The sequence below is a fragment of the Narcine bancroftii genome, chromosome 1, assembly GCF_036971445.1.
Source record: "Narcine bancroftii isolate sNarBan1 chromosome 1, sNarBan1.hap1, whole genome shotgun sequence".
In the NCBI taxonomy this organism is placed as follows: Eukaryota; Metazoa; Chordata; class Chondrichthyes; order Torpediniformes; family Narcinidae; genus Narcine; species Narcine bancroftii.
This window is the reverse complement of record NC_091469.1, coordinates 363485442-363507283: the sequence shown is the minus strand read 5'-3', so window position 1 is coordinate 363507283 and position 21842 is coordinate 363485442. Positions and strand designations below refer to the sequence as shown.

The window sequence follows — 21842 nt, the reverse complement described above, 5'->3', positions numbered from 1 at the left end:
AGTGGAAACAGAAGCGAGAGTGCTCAGCATCCGTGGGGCTCATCACTTAACTGTGCAGACCCATTGAGAGAAGAGCAGCACCCCAGAGGTGGCAATCCCAATGAACAGTGATGTTTCTGCCACTAGAGATGGGAAACTGGAGCCTGCCAGTGCAGGCCACCATGCATGTTTCAGGGAAATGGCAGGGACAGCCATCGCTTATGGCCATGACAGCTGGCCACCAAGACAGCCTCCTTTACGTTTGGAACCTCCAGTCTGAGCAACATTTTTTTGTAGACACAGGAACAGAGGTCAGTATTCTGCCTTCATTGGGACAGGACACTAGGAACAGGCAGTCGGGCCCCATACTGAGGGCTGCCAACAACAGCATGATTCAGACCTATGGTACCCATAAGCTCCAAATGCAGTTGGGAGGCAGACTCTTCTCATGGACGTTCACGCTGGCTGCAGTGGAATAGCCATTCCTTGTGGCAGATTTCCTGCGCATCCATAGCCTGCTCATGGACCTTAAGGGATGGAGATTGGTCAGGTTTTTTCAAACCTTCTACCTCAAAGATTTCAGACTCCCAGCACTACATCTGGACTCTGTACAGAGATCAGACAACAAGTACGCCAGAGTCCTGGCCGAGTTACCTGCATTGCTCACTTCCCAATTCACCAAAGTGATGCCCTGACATGGAATACATCACCACATCCTGACCCAGGGACCCCCGCTCCATGCAGGGACAAGACACTTTCCTCCAGAGAGGCTCCAGCTAGCAAAGGAGGAAGATGGAGGAGCTCAGCATCATACAGAGATTGGACAGCCTATGGATCTCTTCCCTTCATGTGGTACCAAAAGCAACTGGGGTCTGGAGACTATGCAACAACTACCACCAGCTCAATGAGGCCACAACACCGGATCGGTATCCTGTGCCGCACATCCAGGACTTCATGGTTAACCTGCATGGGGCAAAGGTCTTCTCCAAGGTGGACCTTGTGCAGAGATATCATCAGATCCCGGTACACCCCAATGATATCCCCAAGACTGACATCATCACCCATTCAGCCTTTTTGAATTCCTTCGAATGCCGTTCGAGCTAAAGAACACTGCACAGACCTTCCAGCGACTTATGGACGCAGTGGGCCGAGACCTGTAGGTGCCTACAGCACCTTCCAGTACCTTGGTGACATCTAGGTGGTGAACAGGAACCAACAGGAGAATATGGCGAACCTCTGCAACCTCTATACCTGACTGATAGAATTTGGCCTGATGATCAACCCAACCAAATGCCAGTTCAGACTGGAGGCCATCGACTTTCTAGGCAACAGGATAACCAGGGAAGGAGCCACACCACTACCCAGTAAAGTGGAGGCCATCCAAATGTTTCCTAGTCCCAATGTGACCAAGGGACAACAGGAGTTTTTGGGGATGATAAATTTCTACCTCAGGTTCATCCCCTCAACTGTCTGGATCACGCAACCCTTGTTCGCCCGGATGGCAGGCAAGGAGAAGGACATCACCTGGGACGAGGAGATTTTGTGTCTGGGCACCAAGGACAATACCGCCAGGTCTGGGAGTGGGAGGTGGGGGTCATATGGTGGCTCGCCACAGTGATCAACCCAGCGCTTTGGGCGGCAAGCACAACCAAAGGCCAGCAGCCCGCTCAGCAGCACTGACCCCAACAAGCAAACCAGTGGATGAACGGCTAGGCCAGCTTAAAAGGCCTGTGACCCCAAAATGGCACTGGCCTTGCTGCACAGCCAACAGACAGGGACAGCACAATGGAAAGAAGGGAAATGTTATACATAAGAGTACCCGCACGCAGGAACCACGCTTACGTGATGTGGGTTGTGACGTCATTAAAGGGGGGGGGGCAATGGTGGCAATAGCATGAGTATAAATGTCAGGCCTTTAAAAATAAAACACAGAGCTTAACCTGACTACATTACGTGTGTGTGTGTCTTCCTTCGAGTAGCGTGAGGCTACAATGGTTGGTTAGGTTTTCCTTTGCGAATTTGTGAGTCACTTCTAGATTATTTCGGCAATATTGAAGTTTATCCCCCGTTAACTTAGATTCTCATTCACTTGAACTGATGTTGGCAGAAGTAATGTGTCAGATGTGGAGGCCGATGGGATGGAAAGTGAGGTCCAGAGGGTCTCTCCTTGTTCTGTCTGATGGGAGATGGGGCAAGGGCAGAAGTATGAGAAATGGAGGAGAGATTTTCCTGTGGTTTTTATCAATGACATAAGACGACAAAAGCCAATTATTATTTCCAACATTATCATATTGATTCATATTTTCTCTATAATTTGTTGAGGAAAGTATTTACTTTAAATTAATTGTAGGCCATATTTTCAAATGATACTCTTATTGTACTCTGGAGTACAAAATGCATTAGACTTAATTTTTTTTGTACATTGCTTGATATGACCTTTTCCAAGTCATTATTTTACAGATTATGTACAATGAAAAATTGCACAAATTATGTGACTTAAATTTTTGCTTTATTTTGAAGAGAAGGGGCAGCGTGTTAGCTTCGCCATGGGGTGGCAAGATTAGCATAACAGTTAGCGTGATATTATCACAGCACCAGTGACCTGAGTTTAAACTGGCACTGTCTGTAAGGTTGTATGTTGTTCGTGGCTTTCCTCCAGATGTGCTGGTTTCTCCCACCTTCCGAGACATATGGAGGTTTTAGATTAATTAATGTGCTTGAGAGTCATGAGCTTGTAGGCCGAAAGGACCTGTTACCGTGCTGTATATCTAAAAAAAAAATTAATTTGTTAATTTGTTTGTGAGCAGTCAAATCCAAATATAGAGTAATTTAGTTATATGGTACAGAGATAGGCTCTTTGTCCTAACTTGTCCATGCTGACCAAATTAATCCATTATAGGGGTGTTAGGCCTATATTCCTCTGAACATTATCCAGTCCCCATGCAAACATATCAATTGTCCACATTTTTACCACATCATCTGGCAGCTTGTATATACTACACTATATGAAAAGTTGCCCCTCAGGTGCTGTTTAAAATTTTTGCTTATATCAGTTTTAGAATCCCCTACCCGAGGAAAAGTAACTCTTAACTATGTATCTTGTCACTGCCTTCATGATTTTATAAACCTCCATAAGGTTCCCCCCTCTGCCTAGCTTTGGATTGGCATGAATTCTCCTGAAGAAGGGATCAGGCCCAACATGTTGACTCGCTTTTACTTTCTACTGATACTCTATGTTCTGCTGAGTTTCTCCAGCACTTTTGTGCACTGCATCTCCCACCTTAGCCTCCTATGCACCAGGGAGAAAAGTCCCATCTATCCCAATTCTCCTTCGAATTCATCTTAAAAGCTTGGTCTTCTTCAACACCACTTTCATCCCTGAATCCCCAAGTCTGATTTTTCAACAGTACTTCCTATGCCCCTACTGTTCACCTTGCAAGTTCTACCCTGGTTTCATGTAAAAAAAAGTGCAACATCTCATGCTTGTCAGTGTTAAATTCCACCTGCCATTTCTTCACCCACTTTCCCAGTTCATCTAGTTCTTGTTGTAATCTTAATTAATTTTCCTCATTGTCTACTTTACCACCATTTTTGGCATTATCCACAAACTTACTAACCATGGTAACTGCATTGTTAGCCAAATGTTTAATATACAGGTAGTTCCCGACTTAAAACTGTAATGGGGAGCGAAGAATTGGTTGTATCTCAGAATGGATGCAAGTCGGAATTGTGCCTGTGCGCATGAAGTACTGAAGTCTTAAAACAAACTTTTTAATTAAGTATTATTTTCATCATACATTTGACAATAACAACTTAGTTTCCCGAATTTGTCAATCAACCTTAGCAAAACTTTCCCCGTTCTAGTTCATGCTCACTTTGTTAGTTGGTGTCCCGGGGTATCAGGGCTTGATGCAGCCATCTTCATTCCTGTGTGTGTGCGCAATGTTTGGTTGGCTCATGTGCAAGCCTTTGGTGGGTTCGTGTATTGAAGTTTTGTTGGCGCATGTGTGAGCGTTAAGCTCCCTGACGATTTTGAAATCACATCCTTAACTCTTGTGCATGCACCAACAGAACTCCAATACACAAACCTACTGTGCATCCGCCTATCAAAAACTTGCGCATTCAAACAGGAATCAAAATGGCTGCACCCAGCCCTGAACCCCAGAATGCTGACTAACAAGGTAAGTATGCACATTTTGGCTCTTACATGCCCTGCATCCCTGTTATAGTTTGTGAAGTACAACATAAATTGGGTAAATTTTATATATTTCTTATATTTTTTTAAAATTAGGTTGTATGTGTGGATGGTCATATGTCACATATGTTGTAAGTTGGGGACCACCTATAGATGACAATCAACATTGGACCCTGTGGCAACCACCAGTCACAGGCCTCCAATTTAAGTCACAACCCTTCACTACCACTCAGTCTCCTACCATCGAGCATGCTGCCCAATTCACCCAGAGTACCATATGACCTAACCTTCTGGACTAGCTTACCTTGTCAAATATGATTTGAAAACATTCTGAAAATGGAAATCAGAAGTGAACTTCTTTTAAACTGAATTTAGAACAATATCCAAAAGGGATAAAATGCCAAAGCCTGTCTTTTGCAATTCTTTGCAAAGATAATAAGATATTCACTGTAAAATGGTGCTTTGTACTTTTTGACTTTTAAGAATTACGCAGGGCTGATTACTCAGTTCTACTTCACATTTAATTTGTAGCAAATCTATAAAAAATATTATCTCTTATTTTTAGGGAGAATTAAATTGGAGCATTAATTGCAAAAGCAAATCTAGACATTGACACCAAACTACCCCATCTGCAAATATCTTGAGAATATACTGTTTTCAAAAGTTTAAAATTACATCAGGTGAACTTCTTTGAAAATCTAAGTGACAGTGTTGAAATAGTCTTAGATTTTCATAAGTTTTATACTCTATCAGTAAGTATCAATGGTTATATGGAAGTGGGAGCCAACATAGTTACATTCACCACAGACCTTAGGAAATGTTGGCATTTTCCCTGTCAATGAGACACATTTACAAATCAGCTGTGAAAAATCATGTGCTTTCTTTTTACAGGCAATGTATCAAGTTGTAAGTGTCCAGAAGAGTCTCATTATTTATCTGATTTGATAGGTAATATCAAAGATAGATGATGATTTCCAAACAGTTTTCCAGTTATATTTTAACCATTAGATCTTCTTCAGTAAGTTGCAGTATACAAAAGGGCTAGAGAAACTCAGCAAGTCATGGGGCATCCATAGAAAATAATTTACATTTGATGTTTCAGGCCTGAGTCCTTCTTCAGGACTGCTTAAAAAAAAGATGGGGGGTGGGAGGTGTGAGTAAATTATGGGAAGGGGAGAACACAGGCTAACAGGCAAGAGGTAATAGGCGAGTACAAGTGGGAGGGGGAAGAAGAAAAAGAAGCTGAAAAGTGATGGGAAGAGGGAAGATAACTAAGAAAGATAGCTCTGATAAAAAGAAGGAAGGGGCTAGGGAACTGGAGGAAGGGAGTCAGAGGAATTAGGGAAGGAGAGAGACTGGGAGAGGGGGCCGAACAGATATTGGAGGTTGACTTTGATGACATCTGGATGAAGACTGGCAATTTGCAGGTGGCCTCAACTTGACAGTACCTGAGGCCATAGACAGACATATCAGTGTGAGAAATAATGAGGTGTAGAATTGAAGTGATTGACCACTGGGAAGTCCTTGCTGTTGCAGCAGATAGAGCAAAGGTGCTCAACAAAGTGAGTTCCCAGTTTGCATTCAGCTTCCTGATTTAGACTAGACCACACTGGAAGCACTAGATACAGTAAATGACCCAATAGATTCACAGGAGAAGTGTTGCTTCATAGTACTGCTTACTAATATCCTAAATAGTGATGAAGAAGGAAGTGTAAGTGCAAGTGTAGTATCTTTTGTGGTTACAGGGGTAGATACCAGGGAGGCAATTTCTGGGAAAGGTTGTGTGGATAAGGGAGTTGTGGTAAGAGTGACAGGAACCCACAAAAAAACATCAGGTCACTATCACCCACACCATCACTGATCTTATTGGTTCCGGTAATCTTCCTTCCACAACTTCTAACCTCATTGTTTCCAAACCCCATACTGTCTGGTTCTATCTTCTACCCATGATTCACAAACTCAACCGCTCCAGTAGACCCATTATCTCTGTGTGCTCCTACCCCACAGAACTAGTACCATTATAAATAGATTTCATTTCATCTCCCTTGACCGGTCCCTTCCCACCTACATCTGGTTACAGGGGTAGATACCAGGGAGGCAATTTCTGGGAAAGGTTGTGTGGATAAGGGAGTTGTGGTAAGAGTGACAGGAACCCACAAAGAAACATCAGGTCACTATCACCCACACCATCACTGATCTTATTGGTTCCGGTAATCTTCCTTCCACAACTTCTCACCTCATTGTTTCCAAACCCCATACTGTCTGGTTCTATCTTCTACCCATGATTCACAAACTCAACCGCTCCAGTAGACCCATTATCTCTGTGTGCTCCTACCCCACAGAACTAGTACCATTATAAATAGATTTCATTTCATCTCCCTTGACCAGTCCCTTCCCACCTACATCTGGGACACCTCATATGCTCTCCATCACTTTGCCAAATTTCAATTCCCTGGGCTCCAAGTTTATAAGGTTACACAGGCAAAGATCCTCAGCTCTATCTCCATTATATTGATGGGCACATTGATGCTGCCTCCTGCACCCATGACAAGCTTATCAACTTTATCCACTTTGTTTCCAACTTCCACCCTGACCTGAAATTCACTTGGTTCATCTCCAGTAACTCTCTCTCCTTTCTTGAATTCTCTTTCTCCACTTTGGGAGACAAACTAGTTCTGCTGGCATTTTCAGCAAGGTTATGAGTACGACTTGTTCCAATTCATGCTTGAATTTCAGGGAGGCAAAGCAAATGTTCACAGAGTGAGAGATTAAGTACTTGATTACATTCACTTTGACTTGCACATCATTTCATAAGTTGATTATTCTGTGTGACTTTTAAATTGCTTGCTCTTGCCACCAATATTACATTGTGAAGAGACATTCTTGATGATTTTTCTTTATTTCTAATTTCAGGTTATGAACTTAATGATGGGCAATGGCACACAGTTCGATTTCTTGCCAAAGAAAATTTTGCTATCCTTACTACTGATGGTGACGATGCTTCTGCTGTTCGAACAAACAGTCCAATGCAAGTCAAGACTGGAGATCAATACTTTTTCGGAGGTACCATAAAGGCATTCACATTCTATGAACTTCAATGAACTTATTGATTATTTAAAATTAAAATCAGAACATGCTGAAATATTGAGTATATTGGCAATATCTGTGGAGATCAAAACATTGTTAATATTTCAAAGCGTGACCTTTCATCAATTTAAAGAGAGTAGAAGATTTAATTGGCATAATAGAATATAACATGTTGGATGAAAGTAATTTAAAACCATTAACAAATAAGAATTTGTTTCAAATTTGCATTTAAGGCAGTGTGGCCTCTTTAGATACCAAAATATGTTGGGAAGAGCTAACCTGCTTGCTTTAAATTAATTGTCCATGTTGTGAATTGCTGATCACAATCAATTTCACACCTGATACTTTCCACCCAGGAAGAAACATAGAAAGTTCACCCGTGTATTTCATAATTAGATGCATAGGAGACTACAGATACTGGAATCTGAAGTTGAAAATCAATCTGTTGGAGGAACGTCAGTGGGGGAAAAAAAAGAATGCTCAATGTTTTGGATCAGAGCCTTCTGAATTTTAGTTGAAGGGAACATGTTCCATTTCAGGTTGAATGTGTATTGGGCATGTTCTTGGGGCACATAAAGAAGGAAAGAAGTATTTGTAAATAGTTTAAAAAGCATTAAGATCATTAAAAAAAATACAAAGATGCTGATAGTTGGAAGCAAACCATACACTACAAATAAAGAAAATTTACAATTCTCACCTCAACTTAAATAAAGGTCAACGCACTGAAGGTATCCAGCCACATCTGGTGAGATGAAGAGGGGCCAGATGTGAAGTGCATCAGCTCCTTAGTGCAACTGTTTATCTCGTTTTACCTACAGGCCTCCATTTTTGGCAGCTTAACTGTATTCTTCAATAGTGTATCTGGATTGCCTTCAGACAGTTCCAGCTCAATTTATAAAAGTAACAATGACTAAAATAAAAGAAAGATACTTGAATTTTTAACATTTCAATATAGGGCTTGCTTATTAGTCACAATCCTTCAGAACAAACTTGGTGCATTAGTCATTCTTATCCAATATTTTAACAGGGCTGAAGTAAATTATGTTCATCCTTTGATCCTATGAGGATTACTCGAAAATATCCTCTGCTTTGACAATCTCTGGGTGATAATAGAGAGCAGAAATAAGCCTTTTGTGGCCCACTTAGTCCAGGTCAACCATACTGTTCATTGACACTAATCCCATTTGCACATGTTACACCTGTATTCTGTGCAGAAAGATCCTTAGGAAGATGAGAAAATCTGGAAAGGATTTGATTTTATTCATTACCAAATCAAAATGCTGATTTGATAGTGAGAAGTTGATAAGAAACTCAACTCATAAAAGCAACTGATGTTTTACTGCCAGCAGATGCATACGTCCTCAGATTCTATCATTAAACCTAGAATTTTTGGATCCAGGGCCTGTGAATCTGAGAGTGATTGATTTAGTGAATCCAGTCTCCTTTCTCAGGCAATGCACAAAACGTGCTGGAGAAACTCAACAGGTCATGGAGCATCCAGAGGAGGGAAATGGGTAACCAACATTTTGGGTGAGTAACCTGTTGAGTTTCTCCAGAACGTTTGTTTATTGTGCTCGACCCCAGCATCTGCAGACTTTCTTGTATAACTCCTTTCTCAGGTAGTTGTTTATGAATACTGATCAAAATTATATTTTTAATTTGCCCTGAAAATTGGGAAGCTGATCAGAGGTCAAAATATTTAACCTTACAATCGTGGGCCCAGCATTGGTATACGAGTCTCCACGTGACTGAAATATTGCAGGAGTTACCATGTAGTGCTAAGTGGTTATCAACCTTTATCTTTCCCCTCACATACCACTTTAAGTATTTCCTGTGCGTATTTTTTCTGTACGTGAATTACTTACTTTCTTCATATGTTAAAATTAATAAATAAAGTTTCAAAAAAAAAAGTATTCCCTGTGCCATAGGTGCTCTGTGATTAGTAACAGATTGCTTAAGGTGATATGTAGGTGGAAAAAAAAGTTTGAAAACCACTGTTTTAATCGTACCTAATTGACTGATCATGTGCCCGGTTTCATAACTCCAAAGGAAATGGGCCAATGACAATTTTTCTCAAGCAAAATATTTCAGTAACAATTGGGTCTAGAGCAGTGATTCTCAACCTTCCCTTCCCACTCACATACCACCTTAAGCAATCCCTTTCTAATCACAGAGCACCGGTGACATAGGAATTACTTAAAGTGGAAAGAAAAAGATTGAGAACCACTCATAAAATCTTACTCAGTTAACACCTGGGAGTGAAAAGAAGTACAATGAATTTCACACATATAAGACAGAGAGGGGATATCACTGAAATAATCAAGTTCCTGGGAATTGTCAGTGTAAAGCTGTTCACCACAGCTGCAATAACACAAGTGAGTATTGAATAAATCACAGAAGAGAGAAGAGAAACAGTTACTTTAGGCACAGCTATAAATATAGACTGCTAATTTTTACAAATTTTTTGAAAAACCTGTCCAGTGAGACTGATAATACCACCAATTTTAAGAGGTACTCAATGAAAACATGAATTACACAATAAAAATAACAAGTTATGTCGCTCCCCACTTATATCCAGGGCATCTCACATGCCCTCCATCACCAACAATTTCCAGTTCCCTGAACTCGACTGCCTCATCTTTACTCAACAATAGATCCAATCAGTACCTCTCCATCACCACACTCCTCTGGCTGGCAAAACTTGTCCTCACCCTCAATAAATTCTCCTTTGACTCATCCCATTTTTTTTTTATAATGCAAAAGTACTCGCATGGACCCCAGCTGTGCCTGTCTTTTTGTAGACTAAATAGAGCTGTCCATGCTACAAGCCGACACAGGCAAGGCCCCTCAATGCTTCCTTCACTACATCAATGACCACATTGGTACTGCCTCATGCACCCATAATGAGTTGTTGAATTCATCCACTTTGCTGCCAACTTCCACCCTGACTTCATATTCACAGTCCATCTCTTGCAACACTCTCTTTCTTTGATTGCTCGGTCTCCATCATGGGACAGACATCTTTGACAAACCCACCAACTCCACAAGGATTCCATTTCATTCTCTCAATTCTATTGCATCTGTTCCCAGGACAAGTCTCCTATCCAGATCATCAAAGATGTCCTCCTCCTTCGAAACACATGGCTCCTCTTCTACCACCATCAACTCAGCCCACACCCTCATATCCTCCACTTCTACCCTGGACCCCCTCTGCCCCCACATACAATGAGGACAAGATTCTCCTTGTCCTCAGCTACTACCCCACCAGCTTCTGCATCTAACATGTCATGCCATTTCCACCACCTAGTAAATAATCCCACCACTGGACACATCTTCCCTTCTCCTTCCCTTTCTGCTTTGTGTAGGGACCAGTCCCTCCATGACTCTCTTGTCCATTCCTCCATTCCCATAAATCACCCCCTTGTGACCTACCTCTGTGACTGCTGGAGGTACTCTACATGTGCTCACACTTCCTCCCTCACCACCATTCAGGGCCCCAAACAGTCCTTCCAAATGAAACAACTTGTGAATCTCCAGCTGTCATGTACTGCATCTGGTGCTCCCCTTATGATCTCCTCTACATCAGAGAGTCTGGACACAAACTGGGAGATCACTTTTGTGATGACCTTGGCTCTGTCCACTGCAATAGCGGGGATCTCTTAATGACCACCCATTTCATTTCCTCGCCTCATTCCCTTGCCATCCATGGTCTGATGCATTGCCAGACTGCGACCCCACCTGCAGATTGGAGAAACAACACCTCATATTTCCATCTGGGCATCCTCCAACCAGTTGACATTAATTGACTTCTTTGGTTTCTCCCTTTCTTTCCCTATGTCTCCTTTCCTCAAGCTCAGTCTCTCTTTTCCCTCTGTCTCCTTTATCCCAGCTCTGCTTTCACAGCCAAAAAAAATCTCTCACCCAATCCATTCTCACCTTTCCTCTCTCCTGTGTCCCGTTCATATCCAATGAACACATTTTGTCTTTTGGTCTGTACTCTTCCCCCTGCCTTTCTTCCCTTCTCCCCAGCCTTTTAATACAGGTGCCTGCCTGCTTTTCACTCATACCTTTAGGAAAGTCTCAGGGCAGAAACATCAGTTTACCTCCTATAGACGCTAAGTTCCTCAAGCAATTTTGTGTTTTTACTCGAGATTAAATGGTGTTGGGATACGTCTGCCCCATTTTGAAGTTGATATATTATCAGCAGTGGATGAGTTTTTCCTCTTGCTCGAGCTTACTGCACCATCATCACTCACACAGGCATGCGCTTACACACATATGCACACAGCTGTTATTTTTTGGTCATATGTACGGATGGTTGAGAGTCCCATAGGCATAAGTTGGGGGCCACCTGTAATCTTGTAATATCAGAAGCTCTCTATCTTTTAATCCTTGAAGTTACACTTCAATGACTAATGACCATGCAACTAGCACATGGACTGTGAAAAATCAGGCTATCAGGCACATACAAACACCAAGGTTCACCTAATTGTCTCTTTTGGCTAACTTTAGGCATACAAGTGTGAATAAAATATTTTCATTGATTTACACATTCCCAAGTTGTGAAATGTTTTTCTTAACTAAGAGCTGATTGTGTTGGGGATTTTAGAAGATAAAAAGCTTTTTTCTGTCCCATCATCTAAGGCATCAATAAAGCAATTGTAATTGATGACAGTGTCTGTGGATTTGGAAAGAAAATCTGTCAATCAAAATTATTAACTCACTCCACCTTAAAGTTTGTCATGTGTGATTGTCAGCTTAGGATAGACTTGGAGTCATTGCGTTGGAAGAGCTAATTGTTTCAATTCAAAGTTAAAGCACCACTTGAGTGAGATACTGGAGGAAACTCGAAGACATTGAATTAACCCTGAGAGAAGTCCACACTCTCCAGATAGGAGCAGAAACTTTCTGGAAAGGCATTCTGTCTGAATGATTTGAGTTTGCTTGCTTTTGGTAATGTTATCATTGTGCTTTACCGAAAATAGAGTGTGGTACACCACTGTATGTATGTTCATCTGTCTAGACACGCCCCTTGGCTGACTGTATTTGTGGCTCCTCCCACAGACTTCTGAATAAAGGTGACTGTCCCACAGGCCCCCTTCCCAGTTCAGGACAGTTGACCAGCATGGATGTGCTTCCATAACTTCTAGTCTCTTGCATTTATTGGTGGTGCATCATAGAAAACAAAACTAATATAATTTAGATTTCAATATACCAAATTGCTGGAGGAACTCATGCAGCGTTACTTTTGTAGCATATGCAACCAGGTTTTTGAGCATGAGCCCTTTGTCAAGGTATGATTTAGAATATAATATGGTGGCATGTTGCGAGCGAGCGCAGCGAAGAGACTGAGACAACAGGCTGTGAGCTCCGGTATCACAACTGCTTTATTTTGAATCTTGCACTGCAGCCTTTAAGCCTGATCAAGGTCTCACCCCTAACATCCCGATGCTTGCGTCCCGATGACATATGCGTGTATGTAACCTTCCAGTCTGGCGACCGGAAGAGATGGTCCTGAGACGCCATCTTTGCCACAGCTGCCCCGCCTACTGAGGTTGACAAGCAGAGCCGGTTCACTTCTACAAGCATATGCGTCGCCACACACCAACCGCACCCCCCCCCCCCAAAGAACCGGCTCCAGTGATGTCGGGATGCGTGGAAGGAGACGTGTGCTGTTTCAGTGTTCAATGGTGGGTTTTTACTGGCTAGGACAAGTTCATATGCGCTGGGTTTAAATGGTCCAGCGTGAATACCTTCTCTCTGCCCCCAATGTCAAGGGAGAACGTGGAAGCGTTACGGTGCAGCAGGTCGTTGAAAGGGAGTCCTGTGTGTGTCCCTGCGCATGAGCACGTACTCACAGGAAGAGAAATCTGGGGGGTAGTTGCAGGACAGTTGGGCATGTCACAATGGCGGGGGCAGAGTGATAGAGCCCAGTTTATCACGCAGCTGCTCAAGGACGACTGCAGCGTCGGCATCGTGCTTGGTTGCAGGAGGAAGGAATTGTCCAGGCACTGCGATGGTCTCTCCGTAGATTGACTGAGGAGGTCCTGAGGTCATCCTTGGGTATTGTGCAAATGTCCAGGAGAACCCAGGATGGCTATGGCCTCTGGCCAGTGAGTGAATTGTCCATCACTGTGAGTAGGTAGCAGGACCCTCAGGAGACAGGCAGGAATCCGACAAAGTCAAGATGAACGTGTTGGAACCTTTGGGTTTGGGTCTCAACCAGCTGGAGTTAGTGTTTTATGTGTCACTGGACCTTGGACGTCTGGCAGTCTGTGCAGTTTTTCGCCCACTCTGTGACTTTTTTTATTTTTATTTTGTAAACACACAGGCCATGCCGAACAAATTTTACAGACACTAGCTGCACTGTTGTGCAGATGGAGGGGTGTGATAAAACAGAGGAGCATCCTGTGCTCTGCAGGTGAGCTGTTGGCTAGCAGGATTTCATCGGGGTAGATGAAGAGGAAAGGCAAGTCTATGGCGACTGCATCCATGAGGCACTGAAAGGTCTGCGCCGCATTTTTCAAACCAAAAGGCACACGTAGGAATTTGAATTGGCCAAATGGGGTGATGATCGTGGTTATTTGGACATTGTTTGGGTGTAGAGGGATCTGGTGTTATCCCTGGATTAAGTTGACTTTGGAGAAAAGCTTTGCGCCGTGAAAATTCACAGCAAAATTCTTAATATGGGGCATTGGATAGTGGTCTAGTGTTGTGGCGTCATTGAGACATCTGTAATTGCCGCAGAGCCTCCAGCTGCAATTGGTCTTAGCCCATGGGCCTCACCCCTCCACGGTGTCTATCGGAACGATGGACAATGCCCAGCTCCTACATGGACCTAAACTCTTCCTTGGCAAGATTTGAGTTTGTCTTGGGCTAGGCACTAGGAACATGAATGCAATGGTGGTCAATGGTAGCAATATGATGCTGGATGCCATGTTTGGGTGCAGCTGTTGTGAACTGTGGGCACAGAATGCAGGGAAAGTCTGCAAGGCGGTGGCAGTATTGGCTGTGTTTGGTCTCTATGGAAGCAAGCGAGTTGGATGGTTCTTTTGATCTGCCAAGGAGCACCGGGTGGAAAGTCTCAGCGTGGACTAGCAATCTACCCTGGAGGTCGATGAGTAGGGAGTGGGCCTGGAGGAAATCCATGCCGAGTAGGGGTTTGTCCACCAAAGCAAGGGTGAAGAGCCATTGGAATATTCTGTCGCATTAAATAGCTGTTATCAAAATAATGATGCACTTTATTTAACTTTGTATCATTTTGTTTTATATCTGAAATTGAATTTAATTCTATATGTAGATTCTTCACTTAAATTGATACTGGTGTGTTTGACAATGATAGTCAACATGTTAGTATTAAACATAATTGTGTTATTATCTTTTGAAGTACTCAAAGGGATTTGTAATGTCCCTTTGGAATTCTCTGGGTAATTGATGTCCTAGAACATGAGAGATTTATCCATTGCTAAAGTACAGATTATATACCATATTAGTTATCATCAGTCATTCTGAAGGTTTATCAAATTATTCAAGTAAAAATTCCCTTGATTTTATATTGATAACAACTTTGGCAGGGTATATATAGGAGATAAGCTTTCAATATTAAATATAAGCTGCAAAATCCTAAAGGTGTCCTTTGTCTTTATAAATGTCAAATTATAGAATTCTTACAACTTTGATAAATAAAAAGCCCTGAAGTCAGAGGAGAAGATCCGCAGGGCATCTCTGAATAAATAGTCAGGAAACATTTGCTGGCATGATATGACTGTGAAGGTGCATATTAAACAAGGCATGAGAGGATGGAGAGAAGTGAGCTTGTGCGGAAAGATTTCATACGTAATTCTTGCAAGCATTTTTTCAAATAGCATCTGATTGCAGAGCATTGCTCTGTGGTGAACTGTGGTGTATGGGATCCTTGAAGCAGATAGCTACATATTTTATGTGCATGTGAAGTTAGGGGAAGCTATTAATTTTTAATTGCTTGTTTGGGATGTTGTCATATTACCAACCACAATTGCTCTGGACCTGAGGAGGCAATTAAGAGAGTTAGATGGTTTAGGAGTCAAATAGAAACCAGACCAGGGGAGGATGGCAGGTTGTTTTTTTTTAAAGGGCATTAGAGAACTGTCTGATTTATTTTACAACAATCCAATAGTTTTTCGATTACAATTACTGACTAGTGTTTTTTTTTCACATTTCTAGATTTACTTTAATTTATTTTTTCAAGCTCTCATGGTAGGATTTACTTTTGTGTTTCATTTCTAAGATGATGGAGGAAATCAAATGAAGTGAAGATACCTGAGTGGATGCTTTAGATTACTGACACAGAAAATTCCATAAGCTTCTCTTGAAATACTCTTCATAATTTCCTGTCAAATTTAATGGTCACTCCACAATGTTCATCTCCACTGTAAAAACATCTCCAATAACAAACAGCTGATACTGACGCGCAGTAAAACCCATTTTATGTATTCCTTGGATGCAGGTATAACTAACGAGGCTGAATCTATCATTTAGGCCTATCAGTCTGTAAAAAAGTGAAGGTGAGTGACCTCCTTCAAACGCTTCTTTGACTTTCTTAATGTCTGGGTCTGGCTGCCTCCAATATAAGAATATCATCCATGAAATCACAAAACAATACACTCTACTGACCAATGCCCTGTAAATTTGAATCAAAATCTCATTACTTTTACCCGCATTCCCCCAGTAATAAAGGCTAACATTCCATTAGACTTTCAATTACTTGCTGCATGCTAAAGTTTTGTGTTTCATGTATTGGGAAACTTAGTTCCCTTTGTTCTGCAGTATTTTGTTGTAATAGTCAAGTAATATATGTAATTGTGTTCTTTCATTCTTCTTTTCAAAATCACATTTCCACATCATACACCATTCGTTAAGAACTTACCCACTCACCTAATCATTACTACCCCTTTGTACCTCTTCCTCCTTGTTTCCTCCTCAAAGCTTACAAAACCATCAGAAGCGTAACACAAATGCTACAAATACAGATGCTACAGTAAGTAAAAGGGTGAAATGATCAACTGCTGATTACAATCAATATTGTCAATCTCCCATCAACTGACAGATTAACTGGACCCATATTTTAGAAGAAATAGAGTACTTTCTGGAGTCTCCGTTCTCTTTAGAGCAACTGAAGATATTTCAAAATGGCTGTACCGCAACTGTAGAGGGTACAGATGAGTCTGTGCCTGGAGTACTGCGTGCAGTTCCAGTCATTGCTCGAGAAACAATATACTGGCTTTGGAGGCAGTGCAGAGGAGGTTTGATTCCAGCGATGAGGTGGTTAACCTATTAGGTGGGATTGAATTACTTGAGACTCAATGTACTGAAATTCAGAAACAGACTAATGAGAGAGCTGAAAGTAAGAGAACCCTTAAGAGGCAGTGATCAAAATATGATAGAATTTGCCCTGAATTTTGAGAAGGAAGAACTAAAATCAGATGTGTCAGTATACCAGTGGAATAAAGGGGACTACAGAGGTAGAGAGAGGAACTGGAAAAATTAATTGGAAAGACACACTAGCAGGGAGGACAGTAGTTCACCACTGGCTGGAGTTTCTGTGAGAAACAAGGAAGGTGCAGGACAGGTATTTCCAAAAAGGAAGAAATATTTGAATGGACAAAAAAAATGACAAAACTCTGGCAGATCAGGGAAGTCAAAGCCAAAGGAAATGAAAAAGGGCATGAAAGCAAAAATAAGTGGGAAGACAGAGGGCTGGGAATCTTTTAAAATCATACAGAAGACAGCTAAGAAGGTCATCAGGAAGGAAAAGATGAACATTGAAAGAAAGCTTGCAAATAATAACAAAAGCTTATTTAAGAATATTAAGAGCAAAAAAGAGCCAAGAGTAGATATTGGACCAATTGTAATGGGCAACAAGGGGATGGCAGAGGAACGGAATGAGTAGTTTGCTCCATTTTCACAGTGGAAGATATTAGCAGTGCACCTGACCTTCACATGTATCGGGGAAAAAAGGCAAGTGCAGTCATGATCACCAGAGAGAAGGTGCTTAGGAAACTGAATGAGATAGACAAGTCTCCCAGACAATATAGAATGCATGCTCGAGTTCTAAAATAATTAGTTGCAGAGATTGGGGAGTGTTGTGTTGAGAAGAATATCCAGTTTGGTGGGTTCACAGAGAGATGAGTTTGGACACTAGTGTTACAATCACACATAACTTTTATTAACACACAGGAGAGAATGTTAAATGGTTCACAATTATTAATTCACGTAAGCAATGATACAGACATCCACCTTGGTCATCGGTTAGACTCTGACAACGGTAAACATATATTCGACCTCACTCACACACTACACACACTGTTTCATTTAAGCGATTATACAGAAGTTGACCTCAGACATCAGTTGAACTCTGACAATGGTAAACCTATACTCGACCCCAATCATACCATATAACCACTTACAGCACAGAACAGGCCAGTTCGGCCCTACTAGTCCATGCCGCAACAAATCCCCACCCTCCTAGTCCCACTGACCAGCACCCGGTCCATACCCCTCCAGTCCTCTCCTCTCCATGTAACTATCCAGTCTATCCTTAAATGTAACCAATGATCCCGCCTCGACCACGTCTGCCGGAAGCTCATTCCACATCCCTACCACCCTTTGTGTAAAGAAATTTCCCCTCATGTTCCCCTTATAATTTTCCCCCTTCAATCTTAAACCATGCCCTCTAGTTTGAATCTCCCCCACTCTTAATTGAAAAATCCTATCCACATTTACTCTGTCTGTCCCTTTTAAAATCTTAAACACCTCTATCAAGTCCCCCCTCAATCTACTATGCTCCAGAGAAAAAAGCCCTAGTCTGCACAACCTTTTCCTATAACTCAAACCTTGAAATCCTGTCAACATTCTCGTGAACCTTCTCTGCACTCTCTCTATTTTGTTTATATCTTTCCTATAATTTGGTGACCAAAACTGTACACAGTACTCCAAATTTGGCCTCACCAATGCATTGTACAATTTCATCATAACCTCCCTACTCTTGAATTCAATACTCCGATTTATGAAGGCCAACATTCCAAATGCCTTCTTCACCACACCATCTACCTGAGTATCAGCCATGAGGGTACTATTTACCATCACTCCTAAATCCCTTTATTGCTCTGCACATCTCAATAGCCTACCATTTAATGCATGTGACCTATTTAGATTTGCCTTTCCAAAATGTAACACCTCACACTTATCTGTATTAAATTCCATCAGCCATTTCTCAGCCCACAACTCCAGCCTTCCTAAATCACCTTTTAATCTACGGTAATCTTCCTCACTGTCCACAACACCACCAATCTTTGTATCATCCGCAAACATGCTTATCCAATTCTCCACCCCTACTTCCAGATCGTTAATATATATACAAAACAATAGTGGAAGTTTCTGTTCAAAGTACTTGAGAAATTTAGTTTTGGTTCTTCATTTATTGGATTGATAAAGGCTTTATATAATAGCCTGAAGGCTAGAATTGCTGTTAATGGCCAAATTTCAGAATCTTTTAGTTTGACAAGATCTACTAGACAAGGATGTCCTTTGTCACCTGCTTTATTTGCTATAGTTATTGAACCTTTAGCACAATTAATACGTCAAAATGAAAATGTTAAAGGTATGAGAGTTCTGAATGAGAAATACAAGATTAATTTATTTGCTGATGATGTTTTATTATATTTGGTGGATCCGGATATTTCTTTACCTGCAATTCAAGAATGTTTAGAAATTTATGGCCAATTATCTAGTTATAAAGTAAATTGGGCTAAAAGTGAAATTTTGCCAATTTGTAAAGATGATTATTCAGTATATAAAAATATTACAAATTTGAAGTGGACTAATCAAATTAAATATTTAGGAATTAATGTTAATACGAAATTTCAAGAATTATACTCAATTAATTATCTTCCTTTAATAAAAAGGATTAAATTAGATTTGATTAGGTGGAGGGATCGACCTTTGGGTTTACTAGGGAGGATTAATACCATAAAAATGAATATTTTTCCTAGAATACAGTATCTGTTTCAATCAATTCCTTATTTTAAAAAAAAGTTTTTTTAAGCACTTATATAAAGTGATTAGAGAATTCTTATGGAAGGGAAAATTTCCGAGAGTAGCATTGAGAAAATTGATGTGGGATTTTCAATTTGGAGGTTTAAGATTACCGAATTTTCAGCATTATTACGAAGCAGCTCAATTCAAATTTCTTAGTGCATTAATGAATATGGACGACCCACCTAGTTGGGTAAAGATAGAAATGGCAGTTATTTTAGAAAAATTTCCTCATGAGTTTTTGTTTTGATGGAATAAAAATTTACTACGAACTTACGATGTGCCAATATTGAAACATTTATTGAATTTATGGACAAGTAAACTTAAAAAATTGGGACTTAAAAATATATATTCTGGAAGATTGCCATTATATAATAATCAACTTGTTCCTTTTACGGTCTCCAATGCCACTTTGAAACAATGGGAAAAGAAGGGAATAAAAATTTTATCTGATTGTTTTTCTGAGGGTTGTTTTTGTTCCTTTGACGAATTACAAAGGAAATATGGTATTAGTGGAAATTCTATATTTGTATATTATCAATTAAGATCTTTTGTAAAACAGTTATGTGGTCGACATATGATTTTATTACCTTAATCTAGTTTTGAAGAATATGTACTTTCAATACCAAAAAAGGGATATATATCTGATTTGTATTGTACTTTACACGAAATTGATAGTAAAAAAGACTGGGATAAAGATAAGTTGAAATGGGAAAAAGATTTAGGACATAAAATAGCTGAAGAAGCTTGGATGGAAATTTGTCAGAATAGTATTCGGAAATTAATTAACGCTAGACTAGCGATGATTAATTATAATTTTATTCATCAGCTATATTTAACGCCGGAGAAATTTTTAAAAATTGGTCTTAGTAAGTTGGATTCTTGTTTTCTATGTGATCAGACGGCCAATACTTTTTTGCATACTGTTTGGCTTTGGAATCGATTGCAACAGTTTTGGAAAGGTATTCAATCTATTTTTCTTTCTTTGGCTTGGCTTCGTGGATGAAGATTTATGGAGGGGGTAAAAGTCCACGTCAGCTGCAGGCTCGTTTGTGGCTGACAAGCCCGATGCGGGACAGGCAGACACGGTTGCAGCGGCTGCAGGGGAAAATTGGTTGGTTGGGGTTGGGTGTTGGGTTTTTCCTCCTTTGCCTTTTGTCAGTGAGGTGGGCTCTGTGGTCTTCTTCAAAGGAGGTTGCTGCCCGCCAAACTGTGAGGCGCCAAGATGCACGGTTTGAGGCGATATCAGCCCACTGGCGGTGGTCAATGTGGCTGGCACCAAGAGATTTCTTTAGGCAGTCCTTGTACCTTTTCTTTGGTGCACCTCTGTCACGGTGGCCAGTGGAGAGCTGACCATATAACCATATAACACGATCTTGGGAAGGCGATGGTCCTCCATTCTGGAGACGTGACCCACCCAGCGCAGCTGGATCTTCAGCAGTGTGGACTCGATGCTGTCGACCTCTGCCATCTCGAGTACTTCGACGTTAGGGATGAAAGCGCTCCAATGGATGTTGAGGATGGAGCAGAGACAACGCTGGTGGAAGCGTTCTAGGAGCCGTAGGTGATGCCGGTAGAGGACCCATGATTTGGAGCCGAACAGGAGTGTGGGTATGACAACGGCTCTGTATACGCTTATCTTTGTGAGGTTTTTCAGTTGGTTGTTTTTCCAGACTCTTTTGTGTAGTCTTCCAAAGGCGCTATTTGCCTTGGCGAGTCTGTTGTCTATCTCATTTAACAGTTTATATAATATCCATCTTGTATTAGATCCCAATATATTTTTATTAGGGAACATGCAATCATTAATTGATTTAGGTTTAGAGGATTATCAGATTTCCTTTATCTATTTAGCTTTAGTCGTGGCTAAGAAATGTATAGCACTTACTTGGAAAGATAAAAATATACTAACTTTAGATAAGTGGTATTTGGAGATGAAATTTTGTTTGACTATGGAAAGGATATCATTTTCAATTCAGGATAAGATGTCTTTTTATAAGTTAAAGTGGACTCCGTTTGCTAATTATATGCATTTAAGTTTGATTTAAATGTATGTTTAAGTGTGATATTTTAGTATTGATAAAAAAAAAATTTTTAGAATTTTTTTTTAGGTTAAGTTTTATCTCTTTTTTTGTAAGTGGGTATTTTTTTTTCCATATATAATGTTGTTAATTTTATTAACTCTTCACTCTTTATTTTGGGGGGGGAGGGCTGGACTAATTTTAAGTTAGATTACTAATATTGTGTTACAATTAATGGGGGGGTTATTTTGTGTAGTTTTCTGATGTAATATTGTAATCATACCATTTTAATTTTTTTAAATTTTTCTTTAAATGTAATTCTCTATTGTATTCATGTTATAAAATTTTAAATAAAGTCTTCAAAAAAAAAACAATAGTGGACCCAGGACCGATCCCTGAGGAACTCCACTAATTACTGGCCTCCAATTGGACAAACAATTTTCTACCACTACTCTCTGACATCTCCCATCCAACCATTGCTGAATCCATTT

The 21842-nt window shown here is 40.7% G+C and overlaps 1 protein-coding gene across 4 annotated transcripts in view; it reads left to right on the top strand.

The window, feature by feature from the left end:
- The window catches only part of LOC138750405 (contactin-associated protein-like 2), a 2015431-nt gene that overhangs the window by 1011086 nt on the left and 982503 nt on the right, over window positions 1–21842 (top strand). For all 4 annotated transcript variants that reach the window (XR_011349326.1, XM_069912458.1, XM_069912468.1 and 1 more), the window contains exon 9: window positions 7088–7237. Coding sequence is in view for 3 of the 4 variants with exons in the window: in XM_069912458.1 (XP_069768559.1) it covers window positions 7088–7237 (150 nt within the window). In the remaining variant the exon portion in view is untranslated. The remainder of the gene's footprint in view (window positions 1–7087; window positions 7238–21842) is intronic.